At 38.7% G+C, this 23985-nt stretch overlaps 1 protein-coding gene across 1 annotated transcript in view; it reads left to right on the forward strand.

The window, feature by feature from the left end:
* ACSBG1 (acyl-CoA synthetase bubblegum family member 1) overlaps positions 1–23985 on the forward strand; it is a 35649-nt gene continuing 11664 nt past the window's right edge. The window contains exons 1-6 of the mRNA XM_059823936.1: positions 1–80; positions 9779–9861; positions 18719–18936; positions 19603–19691; positions 20487–20607; positions 22499–22579. Coding sequence (XP_059679919.1) covers positions 1–80; positions 9779–9861; positions 18719–18936; positions 19603–19691; positions 20487–20607; positions 22499–22579 — 672 coding nt within the window. The remainder of the gene's footprint in view (positions 81–9778; positions 9862–18718; positions 18937–19602; positions 19692–20486; positions 20608–22498; positions 22580–23985) is intronic.

A 23985-nucleotide genomic window follows, 5' to 3' on the forward strand; every position in this document is an offset into this window, starting at 1 on the left:
ATGCCTAACAGTGGAGAGACTCTTATGAAAAAATTTCAAGATGAAAATGCAATGAATATTTCAGAAAGCTATGAAAATGGGTAAAGTAGCTTGAGTATCTATTTTAACCAACTGATTTACCAATTTTTCACAACTTAAGTTTGTTTTGTACTACTGCGCAGATCCACAAGAACCTTGTCTGCCTAATGGTGTCTCTGCTGTCTAATGCAGAATAAGGTGTATCTTTTGAGGCTAGAATGAGAGAAAATTGTAATGAAGATTCTAAACTTATTTATTCTCCTATGCTAACTTCTAGTTTGGCGTTAAACTTCCTAGCATCATTCAGTATGGACTATGTTGTTTGTGTACTATTTGCATATATCTAGTTGTATAGCATTCGTATTATAGCACAGAGGCTCTTAGCCCCAGAAGTCGGCTCAGCAGATGTTAGTGTGTAGCAGTTCCAACAAGAGGTATGTTGAGCTCCTGTGTTTCAGCTGCTCACAGCTTAGCAAAAACATGGAATGCTAGTGAAAACACTGGTAAACTACTAGACTCTTGTGCTTCAGTAAGTTAAATTATTAATGTCTTTTCAACCATGAGGTGAGATTATAAGCATTCTCAAATACCAGAAAATAGCAAATTTCAGATAGTCAAGAAAAAAAAAACCAGTCAATGCTCCTGTACCATCCCTTCATATGTCTCTGACAGTAAGAGCAGTACTGAAGACTCCAGAAGTTCAGTACCAGTTGCTCTGCAGATGCTACAATGCATATAATCTACTTTGAATGGACTTTGAAAAATACCCTAGCTGCAGCTATGGCAGTAGGTCTCTCTTCCCTCCTGAACTGGGGGGAATAATCCTTAGATGATAATTTGCCTTTGTGGTTGAGCATCTTCTTCCCATCAAAGGCAACAGAACCAGGTAACCTGTATCTTAGAGCATGGGCAGGGAAACTTCATTTTAGAACAGTTTGTTTTAGGGCCTTTATTACCTTTTTACACGTAAGATAACCCTACTGGCTGCTGTCTTCTTTCTGTCTTAGCCAGCACAAAGGGGAAAAACACTTTCTTCTTCCTGTTACTCTGTCACTGGAATGGTATCTGCTGTTGGAGAAAGCTCCCCATCTCTAGCATTTGTGGGAATGCCTATTTTAAGACTAGAACAGCACATCTCACAGGAAATATTTTATTTTCTGATTATTAGAAATTTGTCAGCATTGCTGAGTACTAATTCTCCATTCCTAGAGACTGAACTATTTTATCAGGGAGGTACTTAACTTTTCTGTTAAGTTAAATCTCACTTCACATTTGTTTAGGTAGCAACTTGCATGTTATGTCATCTGGAAGATTTGCTTGATCCTTACAGGTCAGTGGTTGGTTGGCATAATTTTTATCATAACGGTTTCTTTTGTTCTGGGTTTTGTAATCCTGGATAAACATCATTAGGAACAAGCGGTGGGCTTAATGTTATTGGAAAAGGAAAAAAAATTAAGAAATCTTTGAAAGCTTTTGAATGTTTTGTTGTTGCTGCCTCTAGAGTCCTAATGCAGTTAATACTAGAATTGCCATTTTTTGTTTAGTCTGTCCAAAGATCATAAAACAGTATTTGACTTGTGATCAGTATAGGTATTATGTACACACTGACTCATGAAAGATAGGATTTTGCTAAATTAGTAATAATGCCTCTATTTTAGCCCATGCGTGCTTCCATTTGTGACATGCTTAAGCAAAAAAAAAGTTTCCATGTTTTCTTTATTAAAAAAAGCTAAAAGATAATTTAAAAATATATAGTGGTTTGTACCCACTGCAACCAGGAAATTTAAGCTTCCTGTATTAGAAAGGTGTTGAGCATTTGGTTTGTTTCTGAATTTCTGTTGGAAGGATATCACAGAGACTAGAACTCCAAATACTTCTGATGCATTCAAAGTCCTTGGCATAATTACTTCTTTGTTAGTTTTTTGAGGAAGTCAGTGCATGTTGTCCTGTTAAATAGTGTTGTTCACCTGGTGTGGTTTGAAGTTAGGTAGCAAACTTTATGTATCTTTTTCGTATGCTGGAAGTAGGATTCCAGGTAGAAAGGACTAGACAAAGAAAATAAAATTCTAGCAAAATGGAAAGAAGAAAAAAAGACCTTTTATAAGGCTGAAATGGAATCAGTGTGACCTAAAAAATGAGGAAGAGATGAAATAATGGCTTCTGTGTGACCTAACTTTGCTGCACTCCCTGCAAATAGCCATACAGAGACAGCTACTGGAAGATTTCAGCTTCAGGTCTGGGTTTTTGCTGTGCGGGGGAGAACAGAGCCAGAAAATCTGTACCAAGGTCAGTGAAGGGTTTTAGTACACTCCCAACTGCTGAATAGAGCCTTTCTTAGGGGCGAAGAAAGAAAGGCTGCATACATTGTTCATTCCTTCCCATTCACCCACATGGTTCTCTGCTATCTGTAAAACTGGTCTGCTCACCAAAATAAATGGCCTGATTTTTGAGGATATTTAGTCCTAACAAGAAAAAAATAGTTTTATTTTTTGCAAGTGAAGAGAGAGGTTTTACTGAAAGGTGTGTGCCAGCTGTGTTATATGGCAAAATAGGTCTCAGCAGTTATCTTTAGTACTTGGTTCTTTATTAAATGTTTGTGTTGCTTTTAAATACACCTTTGTCTGGGAAGAAGTTATATGAGTGATTTGAGAAAGGCTGGTTTCTTGTGCACTATGAAAAGCAACCTGGTTGTCGAATCAGCTGACCCTTTTTGCAAGAGTAGGAACATATCTGGGCTGATTTGCGGCCCCCTTTTGAAGTCTCATGAGGGCATGAAAACCAATTAAAACCTAAATCTAACCTGTTCTTCGAGGGCAAAGGGAAATTTTAAATAGAACAAATTAGGAATGTGTTACGATATTGCCCTAATTTGAATAGAGGAGTAATTAGTAAATAAGATGACCAGTCATAATAGACAGCAACGTCCCTGTAAAGGACCACGAGGACCTCTTCTGACTCTTTACTTTGCTCCTTAATGTAGGAAGAATTTTACATGTAATACAGAATTAGGGTTTAAAGAACTAATTTTGTGTGTCATTGTTGTGGGTTTTTTGCCTTATGCCGAGAAAACATCTTCAAAATGTCTTAGGTGACAACTCGGAGCTCCTCAGAGCCTGGAGATGTAGTATTTGCTACTTGGCTATTTATGTGCTGGTCACAGATTTCTATTTAGCTGCTGAGCTATCAAAACTTCGGTACTGTGTTGCGATGTTGATTTAAGTCAGAGTGACTTTACTGTCCTTGTCTAGAACTCTAGGACAGATCCGAAATTCTAAATTTATTGTCTTGCGCTCACTCCTACAACCTCTCCCCAGAGCTCTGTTCTAAAATACTGGATTCAGCACTTGCAGGATGCAGGGGGAATCAGGAAAGGATTACTCATGAATGGGATCCAGATGAAGATATTTTGTTTCTGAAGTTTCTAGGCAAAGTGCCAGAATCATTACCCATAGGTAATTTAAGCCATCGGTTTTTGCTGCCAGAATTGTCAGATGATTACTTAGTGATTCCATCTTGAATTCAAATGCCCCAGTGAGCTCTTGAAAATGCCTGACACCCAATGAAAAGTACTTTGGAATGTGCAGATGTAGACCCAAGACATGCTACCTCTAATGTAGATTAAGGCTGGTGGAATGTATATAGCTGGTTGTCCTGGAGAACATGTAACAAAAGCTTAGGAAGAAAAATGCTTTCCCATTGTTAGAACAGAGATAAATATTTAGGACACTTGTCACAAAAAATGAAGCAGCAAAAGATGAACACTGGTTGGAAGAAGGATTTTTTTTCATCTGCTTTACTATGGATTACTTAAATAATCAGACAACCAAGCTGTAGGCGTTCAGAGATGAAATTCCCAAGTCATCCTCAGGAGAAGCAAGCAGGGAAAGATTAAAACAAAATTTATGAAGAAGTTCTGCCTTGGAAAAAATGCATATTTTCCAGTTCAGCGTATTTTTTGTGTATTAAATAAGATGAATATTTAATAGTTAGGAAAGCCAATTCAACAAAAGCATTTGAGGAAAAAAGTACTTGTACAAATGGGGATTTGTACACCTTGCTCCCTAAGATAAACGCCTGCATATTACAAAATATTTCTTTGGGCAAGGCAAGCAGAGAAAGGAGTTTAATTATAAGGTGGAGACTCTGTTGTAAGAAATATGTAGTAACATGCTTACAGCCACTTGAAAGTGGCCTGGTGGGTGAGCTTGTAAATGATATGCTCAGAGGAACAGTGAAGCAGGTGAAGGAGCTGCACTGCTCTGGATCATCACAGTGTGGGCAAAACACAAGTGAGCCTTCCTGAGAGCCATTGAGTCTGGAAGTAGTGCTGCGAGAGCATTCCCAGGAGAAGCTAAACAGATTGCTTTTTGGAAAAAGCATGTAAGTGACAGAGAAATTGCATCCACTCAGCAGACACTGTAACTGAGCATTCCCTCACTATTGGCTATGTTCTTTGTTGTAGACAATCTGCAGGATAATTTATTTTGAAGGAACGAAAGAAAAAAAAATCATGCAGTTGTTTACAATAAAGCTTTGGAAGCTAAGCGGGCAGGAACTGCAGTAACATGGTTGACCATAGCTATAGCTAAGCACCTTGAGAATATTGTTCTTCTAAAATTAGGCATCACATTAATCTTAACTAATCTGATAATATATGAATGCAGTATCTTCAACAGTGATCATTTCCCATACATTAAACCAGAGTAAAATTCGTTAATAAAAATATTTTCACTATATGGTGAGCCCACCGATATGGTACAGCGTTATCCAGGAACAAGGTGAGAGTGAAGAAGCTGTGTAATGGGAGAAGCCTCTGCATTAGAAATACCAGGAAAGATAGGAGGAGATGGTAGCGTCATTGTAAATCCAGACAGCATAGGTCTGGAAGGTAAGATAATGGATTCTGGATGAATGCACAGTCTGAACTACTGACTGTTTTAATTTAAAAAAAAAAAAAAGGTTTTTTTGTGAGCAGTTGTGAATGTGATTTCCAGACTTTAAGTACTTTGACTTGCTATACTTACATAAAGGGTTATGAGTAAATATCCTGAAGGCTAAAGGAATACCTTGTACTGAATAATGTACAAACAATATACATATGTAGTTATTTAATAAACTGCTTATTCTGCAAGTTTATAGAAAGCTGGTTTATTTTTTTAAAATTCTAGTAACCCCTGTAGAGAGCCAAGTGGTAAAAATTTAACATTGACAAAGCTCCAGGATTTGAACAATAGTGACAAGGAATAGGAATACAAAAAGAGTATGAGATGTCTTTTTATTTGCCACTATACGTAATCTGTTTAAGGAATAGCTTCACCTTAAATCTCATGATAATGTGACTGCTGCATAACAGTGTTCCTATTTCCTATTCCGTGGGTGCAATTTGTCATCTTAGAAATCACTTTGCAGAATTAAGCCCAAAATATATTGAACCCTACAACATAAAGTTCATGGTTTTAAATTTGAGAGGAAAGCTTCTAACCTAATTATACAGGACAATCAGTGTATTCTGTGAGGCTTTTTAAAGTGAGAATTTCTGTAAAACATTTTCTCCATAGAAATCATTAGTTCATTATCATGGTAAAGACTGACTTCATAGATTCTTTTCAGTTTTATTCTTAGTATTTTTACAAGATTTTACTGTGAGGAGAGAATTTAGAGGACAGCAAATATATGACTGTACTTGACCTAGAATTTGAGATGTAAGCAGAAATTCCAGTTACCAGAGAAGGAAACATAGAGCTGGTGGAAGGAAAAGGCCAGTTCCAAAGTCCCTTGAAACTAAAAAATTATGGAAATTAGCATCACAGTAAGTAGTGCCGTTAATCAGACACTCGGTATCATTATGGTAACAGAAAAAACAGTTTTTCTAATGTGTAACTGCAGCAAAAGAGCACTGCCGTTTCATAATGATAGAAGTGGAGAGATTTAGCTGTTACATTTAGTTTCTGTAATTACAATAAGAAACGGTACTGTATTCATCGATTTCCACCAAATACACTTAAAAAATAATTGCTATGCCAGCAAATCCAGATTGGGTGCTTTGCTTCTGCTGATCATCACCAGTGGTAAGGACTGTCAAGTTACAACAATCATTATTTTACCATTGTAAGTATCAGTCACACGTGCAATACTTCCACTCGTTTGCAAAGATAAATCTCACTACAGCTGTTGCAGTCTTGGAACAAAGAAGGGAAGGAAACTTTCCCTTTGTTAATCCAATATAGAGAATGTTCAAATTCTTGCTTTTTAGGTTGGCCTGATGGGTGAGAACAGCTTCAGTATAATGTCACATCTAAGCGGCACAGAGTAATGGCGGTAGCTGCAAGTAAGTTGTGCTCTGCTAGGATTTGCCCCAAACCTCTGCATAAGCCAGTCAACCTGAGCATGCTCTGCCTCCATCTCGGGTGAAGGGTGTGTGTGCGTGCATTGAATTCAGGTAGCAGATGAGCTCACGTTTGATAGAATGATACCTTGAAATTAAATCCCAAATTGCATCAGGAAATACCGTCATTCAAAAACCACTCCTGCTAATGGAGTTACACAGAAGCATGCTTTGTTTAATTCTAGCTGGTCAACGTTGTGTAACGTGAACTCAATTTGTTCTAATTGGCTTGCTGAAGTGACCTCTAATGTTAAATCCTGTGTGTATACTTTGTAGAGGTTTTTGCGTATTACCTTTGGAATCATAAACTTTTTTATTTAATGCAAAAATCGGATGTAGAAAATCCTCTTTTAAACTGGTAGTTGGCTTTTGGAACATGCTGTCCCTGCACTAATAACATTAAATAATTTCTGCAGAACCTCAGCCTTAATAACAAATTTAGCAGCCAAAGTCCAGATTTTCAAAGCATTTTGGTTTTGCTGGGGCATCTCACCACCAGACTGTAATTCTGCAGTGTGTTTTCTCCTTGCTGCAGTATGCTTAGTAAGCTCTTGATTAAGCAGTCCCGCCGAATTCTGCTCGATTCAGTCTTACTTGAACAATTCCAGATAATACAACCGTTCTTGGATCATTACTTTTAAAGGAATAGCTCCTAACAAAAGCTAACAGTAACAATGTTAAAAACATATTCTTTCACTCAGAAGGGATGTTTCTGAATATACACGTAAATAGTTGATGGAAAAGAAAATGTCTTAATTGTCCTTTCAGGGCAACCCCCCCCCCTCAACTCTGAGATTGACTGCTTAGTCCATAGAGGCAGGTAACAACTACTTTGCACACAGCATTACTAACTTTAACACCCCTGAAGATGTTAAATGCATAGAGCTCCTTATATGACATTTGCATGTTGAAGCATTACCAGAGCAAGTCCAGAAGTTCAGACTTGTTGGTGGATTATTTTTCTATTAAGGGAATATAATATAAACTGAACCAGTATCCTGTAACAGTCAGATGAGAATAAAGCAAACTAAAGAGATTTTCATCTGGGAAAAGTCATTATTAATGATGATAAAAAGTTTTGAGTAGCTTCACAGGAGGCTCTTATATATTACTAATCGGATCTTTTTTCTTCTGAGGGCTTTTTGGCTATTCATTTTTGGCAAGAGTAACATTCAGTTGTCTTTTGACTAAGATTTTGTTTTACTGGTTTTGTAAAATACTAAAAATCAAAAAAAGCTTTAGTATTCAAAATATATTTATAGGAAAAGATTGCACTAGATTTCTCAGCATCAAATGTAGTTTTTCTTTAAAACAGGAAAAGATTCAAGAACTATTAAGTGTTTTGAGATGGCAGACAAACATGTTTTAAAATTATTTCAGATGTTTTGTTTTTATTCCCAAATATGTCTTCCTGCTGTCATTCTGTCCTTGCAATCCCACTTCATTAAGTCACCATTTTCCCATATATCAAACACAGACTTACCTGTCAAACTGCAGTGTTAATCCCCCTCTGTATTTAAATAACTCAGTTTCTCATCAACATCCGTCTTCACCACGCCAGTGACTGTTTTCAGAGCCTAACTCTCTGCTTATCAGACAAGCCCTTTCATGTTTTGTCCCATTATGCCATTAACAAGAAAGGAAATACCCTCGCAGGCAAGGTTAGTGAGGACTCCTTATTTTCCTTCAGCTGCTTTTGTGACCCGTATCTCTGCTCTGAGACGTGGAGATCTGCAGCGCAGCAGTAGCAAGGGAGGAAATGAATTGCAATTGTCACTTCTGGTGGGTGAAGAGCTATAAAATCTACTGAACTCTTGTTAAAGGGATCCAGCTTGGTTAAGGCTTTCTTAAAGTATGATTTCATTGTGAATAAAAATAATAAATTCTAGTACTGTCCCACATACAGGTATTCTAAAAAAGTAGTTGTTAATATGAGATAGGAAATAATGTCTGATGTAGTGTTTGGTCTACTGTTTGCTACCTGACACTGCTGTGTAAAAAACTGCTTTTGAAGTTGTTCGCTACTTATTTGAATGCTGGGAAGGGCATCATTTGGACTTTCTTTTTCTACATTTTGAGTTAATTTCTTACGCTGTGGAGGGGAAGGACTTCCTGAGCTTCAGTCAGGACTCTTCTGTTGTGCCTGTTGAGAGGGAATAAAGGTAATCCAAGCTTGTTCTTGGCCTCCGAAGGCTGCTGATTCCCACCCCTTGTTCTGTTAAATGAAGCTAGCTAAATTAAAAAATCTGCATGCTGCTATTCATTAATAATCTGCAGTGCATTGCTTTATGCAGTCAGTCGTTTCTAAATGCTTAGTTATTGTTTAGATTTTTTGCTCATGTAATCCTTTGAAGTTGGTTACCTCACAGACTTTCTGTTTTTGAGTTTGTATTATCTGTGCTTTAAAGTTTGTCTGGTTAATTTAAGCCAAGAAAGGTTAATTTCATCCATGTGATAATGATAATTTGTTGCTTTGGTGAAGTTTCTCAAAAACTTTATTATTGTTATTATTATTATTAGGAACTACATCTCCTTCTCTTCCTAGTCTTAAAAAAACAAAACAGAAAAAAACCCTAACCTCAGAGCTTTAACAGGTATCAACAGTGACGACTTACAAGGTGTTCTGATAATAGTACAGTGGCAGTATAATCAAGGTTAAGGTTGATAATTCATTCTTTATACTTGCACGGTTCATGGCCTCTCTGAGATTCAAAATTAGTGTCTCCATCTGGTATATACCATGATGTTGAAACGAAAAGTTCACTGTATGAAATAAGAATGTCATCCTTAGCGTGAAGGCGTTTCCCTGTTTGACCTGATTGTAGTGGAGTTTGCAACAGAGGCAAAATGTTCTTTACTCCTCTGAGATTTCTGTTTTCTCCTGTTTGTATTTCTAAGTGCTCGCAAGCTGTGTTTTTGTTTTCCCTTGGATATATTGTATATTGATTGTAGTGGATCCTACTAGCACTCCTGGATAACTGTTGGAGTGGGAGACGGACCCGGAGTAACGATGGAATCTCAATATGAGTATAGTCGTTCTCCCCTTTATTCAAGTTTACAGAGTATATATAGACAGATGCCAAGAACACGCGTCCGCAACAGTTGTATAATTGGCTTACAGCCTCTGTTCACGCGCCAAGGCGGCGAGTGTGATTGCGTGCACAAGAGCACTTCTCCTCTTCGTGGATGTAGCTCCTTCTTCTTGTTTACCATTCCACTGTCTCTTATCACAACAGGCTTTCAAGGACAGTTAACGGTTTCCTCTGAGCCTTTCCCCTCATCAGAGACTGGGTTGCTCATGGGAATCAGATCGTGTCCCTTGTTACTAAGCCATTCCTCCACAGATAACTTTTTAATCAGTATATTTTCTTTCAGAACCTTTACAGATGAACAGACTGTCTGCAGAGATTCACTGCCTCATTTGGAGGAGACGCAAGATGAAGGCATAGAGCCAACAGGTAAGCATGTAAAAGATGATCCTTGGAAATTTGAGCTCTGTTTAAAATTTTTTTTGATGTAATTTTGGTGTCTATTCTAGCAAGTTGTTACTGACCATTTTTCAGGGCTGAGATAAGGAGAGGCAGCCAAAAATAAAATTAAACTTGAAGTGAATCAGAGCAACTGAAAAATTTTCAGGAGCCTTCCGTGAACTTCCATGAATTCAGTAGTTTCTCCCAGGTTTTGTCTGTATTTGAGAAGCTTACTAGATAAAAGTGAAAAATAGCCTGATCCCATGGAAAACCGTACCAATTCTCGTGTTACCTTTGGCATCAGAGCTTACTTACCAGCTGTCAACTATTGAGGATTTGGCATAGTCTGTAGTAACTGGAGGCTGTAAAGGAATATCTATAATTTGTTCTGTTTTGCATTGTAGCATATGCATACTACTGTAATTTTAAACCAATTGCAGTGGTAAATTAACCTAGATATGCTACCATGTGGCTTAAAGGAGGTTTGCTAGCCGAACTTTCCGAGGTTCTTTGGAAGGTTTGCAGCCCTGAGGGATCTCCCTGTTGCCTTGGTGAGGCTGCTACTGGTATCTAAATTTGCTCATGCTCTATGCATATATATTTATTTCAGAAAAGATAATTCTTTGATACGCAATAGGTTTCTTTCCAAGAATTGAACTGGTAGCCATTTGCTTTTTGTTTTTCAGTAAGCAGGAAATAAATTTGGATGGATAAAGGTGATAACTAACTTCTGTTTTCAAATTCAGGGTATTCTATTGAACTATTTGAGAGACACATTGTATGTGTAGCTTATTACTGAGGCTGTGATTCTGCAGAGCACTTGCTTGTGTGCTTGTGAAGGCTCTGACCTATTTTTCTAAGAATTTATCTGGGACGCTGGTTACTGCTGTCAGCTATCTACCTTGCTTCTCTCCCAGAGGTTGCTGCTGGCTGCAGTTTAGAGTAATATTCTGGGCTGTAAACCACAGTGCACAGGAAGGAATGCACATGCCGTTCAGCCACTCCTGCAGAGGTGACCACAGCCTCTGGAAGAAAGGTGAGGTGAACAACTGAGGGTAGAAGCCATTCCAGCTGTTCCATCATAATTTTCCTGCAAACACAAGTCACACCCCATCCATTTTAATTAAACAGTTCCCTTATTTGAGCTTAGGTGCGTTTCTAAGTTGATGAATCAGGAGCTTACAATTTAAGTTAGCCTTCGTCTTTTATTTGACTTTGGGAATCTGTGGCACTACTTGCCATCCATTTAAATGAGAAGCAGTGTTTGACTTGGAAACATCACACAGCTATGCAGATGCTGAGTGGCAGAGTGAGGACTGAATGTCAAAAACCTCTCCGAAAAATCTTTTGGGAGAAGGAAGCTCAGTGTCTAGTTGCCATGGGTCTGTTTTGTATATCAAGAGAAAAGAAGGAGATTCTGATGTTTTCTAGTTGTGCAGAACTGTCTTTCTCATTTTATAATCAATATGTTCTGCAGCCTCAGGAGTAAATTTGCCTAATGAGGACCCTGGGTTGTTCTGGATTTTTTTCTCCATTCTTTCCCACCAATGTATAGAAGCTCATTCCTGTGGAACCAGGCCAGATTTTGTTTTTTCTGATACATATGTATATCCGGAGTAACCTTACTGTTGGCAGCAAGCATTATATTGGCTTAAAACCAGGGTAAAGTTAAGAGAGAACTCATTCACGCTGGTTTTATACTGATGAAATTGCAAAATAATTTGTTGGAAAAGACCACTGGAGGACAGCTAGTCCAGCTTTCTGCTCATAGGAGAGCTCATAGCTTTGTTCAGCTGAGTTTTGAAAACCTCCAAGATTCCACAGCCTCTCAGTCCCTCTTCTTAGGCTGAGTCACCTGCATTGTGAAATTATTTTTCTTTATCTAGCAAGAATTTTCCTTGCTGCAGCTCACGTCCGTTGCCTCTTGTTCTTCTGGTGTGTGCCTCTGAGAAGAATCTGTCTTCTTTACAGCACCCTCCTTCAGTCTGTGGCAGACTGCAGTTAGATTCATTCTTTGTCTTCTCTTCTCCAGATTGAAGAAACCCGGGTCCTTTAAGGGCTTCTCGTACATGGTGTGCTTCAGGCCCCTGACCTTTTGGGAGTCCCTCTTCTGGGCTTGCTTCAATTTGTCAGGATCTCTCACTTGCTCTGGGGCTTCCAAAGCTGCACACTGCTTCAAGTGCACCCTCATGAGTACTAAGTAGGGGGGAAATAATCACTTTCCTTGATCTGCTGGCTAGAATCTTGCTAATGCGGTCCAGGATGTAGTTATTCTTTATCTCCACCAGGACGTAGGAATGACTTGCGTTCAACTTGTCCACCAGGAACCACAGGGGTTTTTCTGCTGAGCTAGCAGGCATCCAGTCTGTCCTGTTGCATGGAGTTACCCACCCTGAGTGCAAGACTTACGTTCACTCACCCTTGTTGAGCTTTGAGGTTTATGTCAGCCCATTACTCCAGTTTGCCGAGGTCCATCTGAATGGCAGCCCTGCCTTTTGGCTTGTTGGCCAATTCCCCATGTGTGGTGTCATCTTTGAAGCTGGTGAGGATGCATTCTATTGTCCAAGACAATAATGGAGTCATTAAATGGTATCATTCTCAGGACTAACCCCTGAAGAATGTCACTTGTAATTGACTGCTAGCTAGACTTAGAAATGTTGACCACTGCTCTTGAAGACTAATTATCCTGCCAATTTTTTATCTACCTGTTACTCCAACGCCATCCGGTCCAAACCTTCCAAGGATGCTGGGGGAGGCCTTTTTAAAGGTAAAGTAAACAACATGCCACTGCTCTCCCCATCTCAGAGCCAGTCATCTCATTATGGAAGGCAGTTGGGTTGGATTTACCAAGGCCAAATCAAATCTGTCCACTCTGGCTGGTCTCAGTCACCTTTTTATAGCTCAAAATTATTTCTAGGAGAGTTTGTTCTATAGCCTTTCCACACAGTGAGGTGAGTCACTGGCCTTTAGTTATTTGAATCCTCTTTCTTCCCCTTTTTGAAGACAGGTGTGACATTTGCCTTTTTCCTGTCATGGGGACCTTACCAGGTTGCCATGCTTTTTCAAAGATGATGGAGAGCAGCCTGGCAATGACTTTGGCCTCGTCTTTCAGTGTACACTCTGAAGCATCCCACGTGGGCCCATTGACTTTTTTGTATGTGTCCAGTTTGCATAAGTGGCCCCTACTTTGATATTCCTCTGCTGTTGTAGGTAAAACTTCTCACCTGCCACTAGTCACAGAAACCCAGGAAGGCTGATCTTGCCAGTAAAGACCAAGGTGGATAAGGCACTGAGTATATCAGCCTTTTTCATGTCCTATGTCAGTAAATTGCCCATGATATCCTTGGTTCTCCTTTTGGTTGCCAGTGTGCCTGTAGAAGCCCTTCTTGTGGCTCATCACATCACTCACCAATTTCAATTCCAACTGAGTTTTGACTTTCCATTCCTGCATGCCTGGGCAATGTTTCTGTAGTGATGTTTCCTCCTGATTACACCCTCCACACACTTCCATTTTGGTGCATCGTAATCAGTTTTAGAAGCGTCAGTATTGTTATGAAGCTTATTTTGTACTCGACCTGATGCACCACTCCCTCCACATCAGTTTGTATAGGCATTCTTTGGAGGATATCTTATTTCTCTGATCCACATTGGTAGTAATTTACTGATGTTAAGAGCAGTATATTTTATTGCAATTCATAAAGGTTCCCTTTTCCGCCAATGGAAAAGGTACACGTTTCCACGAACTGAAATATTAGTGAGTGTTTTGGCTAATTTAAAAATATTTCCGCTATTTATTCAGTCTTTTCTGTTTGATAATTTGAAGTTACATGTTTATTGTGGAAAACTAATAATATATCAGAACCCTCCTCCTCCCCCAGCTGTGGCAATGCAAGCTACAGGAAGCTGGTTTCTGTATTTTTTGAAAAGAATCACTGTATTTATATTCTGGCTGATACATTCAGGTTCACTTGAAATTCAGAAGTTATGTACTTCTGTTCAATCTGTTCATTGGCACAAAGGGAAGTTTGACACAGATGCCAAGCTCTCAGAGTCCAACCTGTGTGTTCTCAGCTCCAGCTTTTACTAAAAAGAAGTTAAGTTTTCAGGGCCACAGTCACCTTGAAGAAAACTAAAAAATAATGGGTGAGAGGAGGAATGATGTATTTGTGTTGTCAGCAGAATGTGATGGCATCATAGCTGTGGAATCTGGAACGATGACTGACTGTCAGAAACGCCTCCAGCAAAGGGCTGAATGTCTTCTCTCATCGTTAGAGCAGAGTGATGTTTTGCAGGAACTGGCATATAATCAAGATACTGTTTTGTGAGTTAAGTCTGAATCGGTTTCAAGCAAAAGTTAAATTATTGGTTTAGTTCCTGCTGCTTCTCAGGGCATATCTATGGAGGATCACTGGAGTTACTCAGGTCATGCAGCAGGGCCATTCCATAATCAGCCTGTCTGTTTGTTTACCTGTCTGAAAGGTGACCTTGGTTCTTTTGCATTTTATATGGCTCTCAGAGTTGTTCTTCCATAAACATCAGAATTCATTTACATTCCCAAATCCATTCTGGCAGTCACCAGGATACTTTCAGGTCAGGTCGTGAGCAGAGAGGTTTCATTCATATATTGGCTTTAAACTGTAGGATTAGTATATTTCTTTTTTTTTTTTTTCTTTTTTCTTTTTTTGTTTTAAACTAGTACACAGTCTCCTTAATACACCCCAGAGGTCCAGCAGTTTCAGCCAGACTGATTATTCATGCAAAAAAAGTTACAGACTTGCTATTTGCTTGTCTGTTTAAAATAATTTTTGGAATCTGGGCTAGGAGAGACAGCCTGTACCATGTCACAACTGTTCAGTCATACATGGGTGAAAGGAATAGCAATTGGCTGATAAAAATACAAAAATGGTAATGTGTTCATGTTGTGTATTATTTCAGACTTGGTAGAAAATATTTGAATAACAAATGTACTTTTATAAATCAGTATTCACATGTAAATGGTTCACAAGTCTAGGACTGTATTGTAAAAGATAAGTTGAAAACATTCAAAATTTTTTTTAAGCAGTAAACAAAGCTTTTAACTATTTTTTTTTCCTCCTGTAAAGTTTCATGTTGAAAATTTACACTTTAGTGGCAAAACTGCACACCTGAAATCCAAAATACTTAGATCAGCTGTCCTTAGAGCAATTCCTAAGACAAACTGCAGTACAGTCATCCTGTTATACACTGTATATATGAGACGACTCTGAGCCATCTCTTCCTTCAGCAGCCAAGACAGTGAATCATGGCAAATTTAGTCTGATCATGGAATTTGGCCTTGGAGGAGAATGACATGGGGGAAAAACACTTGAAGAGGCTAAGAGTGACTGTCAAGACTACCTGTCTAAAAATCTCTGCCGTTTTTTCTTTTATCTGAAAAAATATTCATCTTTAGGAGCAAATCTTTTCTCACCATCTCTGACCTTTGGTGATTCATATGAAGGGCATGAGCCAAGGTCACACATTAGTGAATGAAAAAGCATTTTGGGTACAAAGTATAATGCAGGTAGCAGGAGTTACTGGAAGAAAGAAAGGAACAAATATTCCTCTTTGCTTGCATATAGGGAACTTTCAGTGGCATTAAGTACTTTGAGCTGGAATGCTCCTTTATTTTTTCTTACGCTCTCTGTAAACCTACAGGTGTATAATGGACCAACGCTAATAGTGTATTTGAAGGACCTTTATTCTGATTTCCACTTTGGTTTCAGGTGGTTCTGAGTTCTTTTCCAGACTGTACATTGCAGTTTAATTTTCAGATGCTAGTGAGGCAGAGCACCTATTTTGGTTTTCCCTAAGTTTATAATCGATTCACTCAGTACGTAGCCAGGCATTCCTTCCCAGGCTCTTTCTGAGAAGAATAAGCCCTCTGCTCAAAATCTCTCTACAAACTGACAGGAGAATATATTGTTCATGTTCTGCTGTTTTTACAAATTCTATGGGACAGAATAGTTAGATCTTTACAATTATTTGGCTTATTATCTGGTTTTAGGAACTATTTTTATATTTAAGTTATACCTGCAAATACATGCAAGAATAGACACTGAATGGGCGTTCAAGTTTATATTCCTCTGTGATATATATTGTGTATTATTAAGGTGATTCACGGAGTGTGTGTGAAACTGATTCTGTTTTTAGTCTTTGGTATGAATCAAAGATGCCTTTTTGACACCAGAAAAAACTGTGTGAGGAAAAGCAAAAGGAGACCCAGTTTCAAAGTGCATTTTTGGTTTCTGTGTATAGATATTGGAATGATTTGATTGATTTTTTCAGTCTTCTCTGAGGAAACTATTCTGTTATCTACTGTATGACCGCAGTGAAAAGGTAGTAATTCTGCAACTTTTGTAATGTTATTGTAGGAACGTCGCTAATATTTTCAGTTCCCTTGAAGAGTGATACTTCTGTTCAAGGGCGTTTTTTATAATACATGGATTAGAATGTTGTATTTTAGCTCTGTATGATATGATTTTGTTTTCAACAGAGCAGTCACCCACCTGTGCCCAACCACACCTGCAGTCCCTGCCACCTTTGTTGGTTTAGAAGCCGGATTTTAGAGTTTTTCATCTGGGCTTTGGTGTGTCACTGCAGAAAATAAGCATTTGGATTAACCCTAGCTTCTGTCTCTGACAGGTCTTATCTCTCATCCTTTCCGCACCAGGGTTGGGGTCAAGTGCAGAAACGCCTGTATTGCCTTCACTGCTCATAAAATATTTGTTGGGTGCCACTGTTTATGATAAAGTCTATCTATTGCCTAGAATCCTTCATAGCTTCTTGTTTTCTAAACTGTCTGGATTTATGATGCCCTTCTTCCACTGACCTAAGCAAAGCTCCACACCTATGTTTTGAAAATTGTTATATGCAATTTACACATGAGAAAATGAAGGGACATGGAGATTAAGCAGCTTTATTTGTATTTATTGCTGTCATTACTTTCTGTTTGGTAAGAGAACAAATGCAAGACACTGAGTCAGGAACATGAATGGAGCGTAATGTGAGTCAGGAACCTTAATCCTGGATTGACACACATCACAGCTTTGGCTGCTCAGTTCACTTGCTGCACCAGGGTTTTTATCTCCTTACCTGGGAAGGGGTAGAAAGGTGAATCTATTTTTTTTAAATTTTTTTTTCAAAATGCTCTGTGCATGCTAGGATATAGCATGGGGCAGTGAAATCTTCAGAAATAGTTTTCACAGAGTGCTGGCAGCAAACTAGATGAGTTTCAGTATTTTTTGGTTTAGTAGTTGTACTTCATCAGCTGATTATGAATGAGCTTTTCTAAAGAGCTAAGTAATGAAACTTTTTTTGCTGCTAGAGAAGGTTGGTTTCGTTGTGGGTTTTTTTAATTTACGTTTGTGAGCTTACAATAGCTCCCTGTGCCTCTGGTTATCTGTGCAGATTAAGCCTGACTTGAAGCAGGCTGCAAGTGTGTTCTAAAGCACTCATGTGGATCCAGCTATGGTTGATGTGTTCATACATAGCCAGAAATGCTCAGAGAGATAGTTTCCAGGCTCTCTGTGAAGCAGCTGGAGGAATAGCATTTGAGAGGGATGTGAAGCATGTTGTACTTTTGAACACTCCAGAACTGCTTTTTTCAGTCACTGAGGTACCAGGACACAGTATAGATAATAGCAGAGTTTTCTTTACAGCTTTTGCTTTCCATAAGTGTAGTAAAAGACAATCGTGCTTATTAACTAGTATCGGAAACTTCAAAAAGTTGTATTTTCTGTTACTCTTACTTGTGATAAATGTAAGCTCATTGGTATGGAATTTCCCACCAGCTCTCTGTAGAACATGTATTTTTTAATGCTAAACATATTTCTTCATTTATGAAAGTAAATCTAAGCAAAAAAAATGTTGTTCCTAAAATGTTCTTGTACTATTTTGTTCAGAAGTATGGGAACTGACGGTTTGATAGGGGAGTTGTGAGTGGATTTTTGTCTTCCTTGTGAGAATTCAGCTAAACTTTGCCAACTTACTAACCCCTAAATTCTCTAAGGAGTGTATTTATATTCAGCCTGCTTCTTGCTGGGTTTGCAAGAGCCAAGCAGAATTCTTTGAGACAATCATTTCTAGTGAATGCCAGGGACTGCCCCAGTCCTTGGCACCAGTGGTGAGAGCCAAGTGACATTAGTTGGTACTCTGCCTCTGTGTCCTGTCAAGGAAGGGGAGGAAAAATACAGGGGGGGAAAAAGCAGATGGTAGGGTGAGGAAGGCAGGAGCAGAAGGTGAAAGATGATGTGGAAATAGGGCAAGACAGGAGTGCATGGAGTGGATATACATACTAGAACACAGGGCAGATGACCGAGGAAAAAAACCTGTGGGAAGTAGTGGGGAACAGGGGCAGGTTGAAGGAGAACTGAAGAAGCTGGAGGGGAAGGAGGGAGGAAAGAGCTATGACAAGCAAAAGGAGCTTGGGTGCTGAACAGGGACAGAGGTTTCAGATCTTTCAGGTTTCTGTAGCCTTCTGATTCATCAGCTACTCCAAGGGATAGTGGGGTGTGCAGGGCTGAGAATGGGCAAACAGATTCTTCTGGAATTGGTGGTGTGCCTGTAACACACAAAAGACCAGCAGAATTCTGTATGGTGGCACTTTAATCAAGATGCAGAGCAAAGTGTAAGAAATAAAAGATTTCTCTTTCCATGTGGCATGTTTGATAGCTGTAAAATTGGAAAGCCCTTCTCTCAAAAGGTGGGAAGTGCCAGAGTTGTGCTTAATCCTGCAGTCTTTATTCAGTCCTCTTGTCTTTTGGTACACAGTCACACGGTATTTTTCAATGATAGAATACCTTGATGATAATGCTTTACTTTCCAGAGTCTCTGTGGACTTCCTTTGCTGATGGCAGAGTTAGACTGAGAATAGATAACTCATGTCCGCAGGCTCCCATAACAGTTCATCAGATGTTTAAAGAGAGCCTAGAAAAATATGGATCCCTTAATGCTTTGGCCAGCAAAAAGAATGGGAAGTGGGAGAAGATAACTTTTTCAGAGTATTATTGCCTCTCCAGGAAAGCAGCCAAGAGCTTCTTGAAGGTAGGTACAGGAAACAAAACAAATTCCTTTTTCTCCCTTTGTCTCCTTAAAAAAACCCAACCAACCAAAAAACCCAAAAACCCCCTCCTAAAAACACAATATAAGAGGCTTTTCCCATTAATTGAAGATCAGCAGTCATATTCTTTATTGAAATAATAATGATGAAAATTGGGTTTTGTCAAAGAGATAACACTGCTGTTAAGGGAACTTGACTGCAAGCGAAGAGCTGCTGTGTTACACTGTCTCACTGGGGCATGGGTACAAAACTCAGCATAAGGCCTTAAGATGTAAAAAAAGAAAAACAGACGAAGGCAGTGCTGTCATGAATTTGGTGAGATAAAGACAAATTTTAAAACATTATAAGCATAGGGGAAGATTAGTATTCATAATGCTGTTGTTCATATTGAAAAGTCCTGGTTTTCGGGCCTTTCTCGACAGCGGAGTTCAACCAGCCAGGAGAAGGTAGTGGAAAGTTTAGAGCCTGTTAATTGCTGATAAATACTGGTTTTTGCTATGGATATCAACATAGAGATATGGTGGACATGTCTTGTCAATACTGAAATTATAAATATATCAAAACTTTCCATGGTTTGTATTTGTATGTTTCATGCTATGTTTCTTTCCAGTGTGCCTCTATTATATAACCTTATGCTTATTATTTTTAAGCTTGGTCTTGAACGATTCCACAGTGTAGCAATCCTTGGATTTAATTCTCCAGAATGGTTCATCTCAGCTGTTGGAGCTGTTTTTGCTGGGTAAGATTTTTTTGGTTTGGTTTTATGGGGGATTTGGGGACTTCTGTTTTGCTAGGTCTGGAAATGGAGCAGATTGGTATTTGGTGTCATATCTTGGAAGTTGTGCTGCAGCTGATTAGCATGTTCAGCGACCTGCTGGAGTCTCACAGCTTTCTGTATGTCCAAAATAGTCCAGACACTCATAAATTGATCCTGTTTGCATGGGCTTAATTGTGACAGTCACACAGAAGCTATTGTAGAGTACCTTATCACTGGAAGATGTGGGAAACAGATGAGAATCCCAGTTTTATATTAATGATATATGTTTACAGCAAGATATGTTCAAGTAGATGAAGCAACAGATATGTACTAATTAGCCTGATTCATTCTGTCCTGATACCTGTTCATACAATTTGGATTTTATCTTTTAAGCTGTTTCTGTGCCCAGTGAAATTCAAATTGGTGTATGTGTGCAGTTTGCACAGAAAGAGGATGTAAGTGGGGTGTTTTTACCACTTCCTGAGCTAACTCTTGTGTAGCCTCAAGTGGGTAAAAATGCTGAATCCTAGCCTATGGCATCTTCTACTGAATGGAGTTCAGAGATCAGTTATTGTAGTGTGCATATATCAGAGATGTTCATGTGTATCTGAATACGTGACACAAACATGACAGCTGTGCTGCTGTTTACTTCCACATCTTCATACTCTTTAAGCTTTCATCTGATCTTTGATTATTATTCTCTTTCTTGATACTAAGTGCATGCATATGTGTGTGCATGTATATAAATATATGGGGGTTTGGTTTTTTTTGGTACAGAGGAATTGTCACAGGAATATATACAACCAATTCTCCAGAGGCCTGCCACTACATTGCTCATGACAGCAAAACCAATATAGTGGTTGTGGAAAATCGGAAACAATTGGACAAGATAATGCAGGTACAAGGTGGCTAAATGGTTACTTAAAAGCCATAATTCTCCCATTTCTCAATGCTGTATTGGTCCCAATTACCATATTCACTATCTGTATCATCGGAGTGTTGTTATTTGGAAACCTGGTATCTGGTGTTTGAGCTATTGGGTAACTTGCAGCTCTGTTGTCTATAGTGTCTGTGGCTCACATCTAAGCAGTTCTCATTCTTTCCAGCACAGACCTCACTGGCTGGTTCACTGCAAACTTACCTGGAAAAAGCCCACATTTTGATCCCATGTTTGTAATGTCACCACCTAATTCTGTTTGGAAAAGCACAGACCACTTGAGTGGAAGAGATTAGGATGATGCAAGTTTGTAAAGGCCTTCCGTTTAAATATTAAGGATGTCAGTGTTCAGAATCCTGTCTTTCCAAAATGTCATCTTTTCCTGCTTGTAATATTAACCATTAAGGCTGTTGAGTTTCCTGCACTTTGCTAGCATGTTGGTTGACAGGAGATAGACTTTAGTGAGAAAGGAGGAGGCTCCTTAAGTGAACAGTCACAATTTTGACAAAACTCTTTGGCAGCTTTGAGTGGGTTTCTGCAAGGATTCCAGCTTGAAAAACCAACTTGAGGGAAAGATGCCTGTTGCATGACTTGGGGGAGGAGCATGGGGCAGGTCCCGGGGCAGGGCTTGTCTGTCAGTAAGATGTTGAGGGAGGCCCATGGCTAGAGATTGGTGCAAGTTTGATGACCCAACTGTACTGTTTGCTGAAGCAGGGGGGCCCTCCATGACGACGTTTTCTGCAAAAAACATGTACCTGCCAGAGAGAAAATATATGTGGATTTTTTCCACCTGTAATTCATATAAGTTATACATAAATGGCTTTGTATTTTGTATTTTTGTTTTATAAGCGATTTGGAGGAAGAGATTTTTTTTTTTTAATAAGTATTCTGGAAAAGCATACAATCAGACAAGCCTTCTTGCAGTGTCACTGACTAAATACCAGGCTATGCTGTCATGAATGGGAGAGAAGAATATAGGTTGAAGAACTTGAGAGATTTGATTCATGCACATTCCTATCTAGAAAAAGAAAAGACAGCTCTGGCCAGCACTGCTTTATCCAACTAAGGGTTTTTTGAAACTTTTTTTTTCCTGGAAGAACCCAAGACTGAAATAATAACCGAACATTTCAATTATTATCCTTCTAATAGTATACGCATAATGCCTACCGTCAAGCCGCTGCTTTTGTATTAGTGCAGATTGATCAAGTCAGTTCAAAATGTGATGAATTCAAAGGCATCTATGAGGCACTGGGTCCCACAAAGTTCAGTGAAATGAATGCTCTCTGTAGGCCATGCAAAGCAGAGAAGGAGCTACTGAAAACAGCAGCCATTGCTGTCTGCCTGTAAGCCTGCAGCTTTATATTTTTGTTTATCCTTAAAATGTGCATATGGCTTCCTTTTACTTTTTTTTCTTTAAGAAGGTAGAACTTTTTTTAGCAGTTTAAGAACAGTTTTTGCTGAGGGACTTCTTCTGTCTTTATTGGGAACCACAGCAGCTAGGGTCAGCTTCTAGCTGACCTAGGCTGCTGCTTGCTGTGCCTTTTGGTGCATTATAAGAATAGCTGAGGAGCTATTTGTGATGTGGTTTGGTTTTTTTTTTTAAATCTTTTGACTGAAAACAGATTTTCTAGGGGAGACTGTGTAGTGTCTCCTTTTTTCCCCTGTTCTCCTCCCCCCACTCCTTGGTTGAGCTAGTTGATTGTGAGTTTAAGGGAGAGTATTTGAGGTTGGAGGGAAGCAGGAAGTTTCTTGTGACTGTCAAGCCATTACAGTTTCGGCAATATTTTACTGGGAAAAAACCCACACAAGATAGGAATAATAAATAATAAATTTATTTTTAAAAATCCAACAGATCTGGAATCGCTTGCCACACTTGAAAGCTGTTGTGCTATATAAGGACTCCATTCCAGAGAGACATCCAAATTTGTATACGGTATGTGAATGCTAGAACAGAGTTAAAATTAATGGGGTATTATTTATTTGATGAATTTCTACAGTGTTTAATCTATGGAATGTCTACCAGGATGCATTGCTGTGTTCCAGAAAACACATTCAAAAGCTTCATCAGCTTTTTCTGTTTAATTTACCTGTAACTTCGTGTTTGATACTTGACACTTAAAATTAGAGCTGCCTTGCTTAACTGTCTGTCTTGTGTCTTTTTGGCTTTTTACTTGACTGGATTAACAAAACACCTATAGGCTTCAGGTGGGAATGTGAAGTCTCAAACTGTTAAAAATGAAAGTTGGCCACTGGTGCTAGTGAAAACTGAATTTTTGTTAGTTACACTGGATGCAAGAACATGAAAATGCTTGTACTTTTACAGATGATAGTTGCATTTTGTTGACATCAAATATTTCTGGCGACAGGCCAGAAGTGAAGTAACTGTGGACTACACAGAGGAGCGCATCTTCTTAGTATGTGTAGAATCTTCATATCGCATGGTAAAAATAAAGCAGAAAAAGGGACAAAGCCAGGATCAGAAATTTCTGAGTGGTAGAAGTCCAGCCTTTAATTTAAGAAATAGGAGGACTTTAAGTAGAACAGATTGTTGTAAATATGTTATTCCAATAAATTTTGAAAATATAATTGAAAATAATTAAGTAATAAGAATACAAAAATCAGCATTTTAAGTGGACTACAGATTATCAGATTCTAGGCTGAAAAACTTCAACTGAGGAAAAAAAAGATATTAATGAAGAATGAATAGTGTAGAAACATTTTAAATTATTTGCAGTTTTGCTAATCGGAGGGGTTACTAAGTACACAAGAAAAAATCTTCTGCACTTGTTTTAATCATATCTTCTTTTGCTATGTTGAATAGCATATAACTGTTAAACAGTTACTGTTACAATACTTGTATGTACTGGTATAATGTATGCCTTGCATCTCAGTACAATCAAAAAATTAATACAAAGATGATCTTACTATCTATATTTCTTATTAAAAAGAGTAGGTGCTAGCAATTAATTCTGGAACAACATTCAGTTGCTGAAACCTAAATACCTGAGAATTGATATATTTGAAAGCACCCCTGTTCAGGTGTGATGGTGGACATATTTTCTCAATGGAGAAGGGTAGCTGTGAGAGTGACAGTTGCCATAGTTTATGTTGTCATAAGAAAAAACTGGAGATCAAATCACCAAAGGCAGAAATGATTGTTTATTAGGCTTGATGTAAAGCAAGCCACCCGAACCACATGGCATTTGATAAAAAGGGTTTGTGTTGCAAGTTGACAGCTAACATATAATGAGCAACTGCTGCAGTAAGGGCAGAGCCCTAGTTCTTTGATCAGTGTGTGTTTCCAGAAGGCAAATGCAAAGTCAGTAGTGTGTGTGAGTG

This window comes from Gavia stellata, chromosome 13 (assembly GCF_030936135.1).
Source record: "Gavia stellata isolate bGavSte3 chromosome 13, bGavSte3.hap2, whole genome shotgun sequence".
Lineage (NCBI taxonomy): Eukaryota > Metazoa > Chordata > Aves > Gaviiformes > Gaviidae > Gavia > Gavia stellata.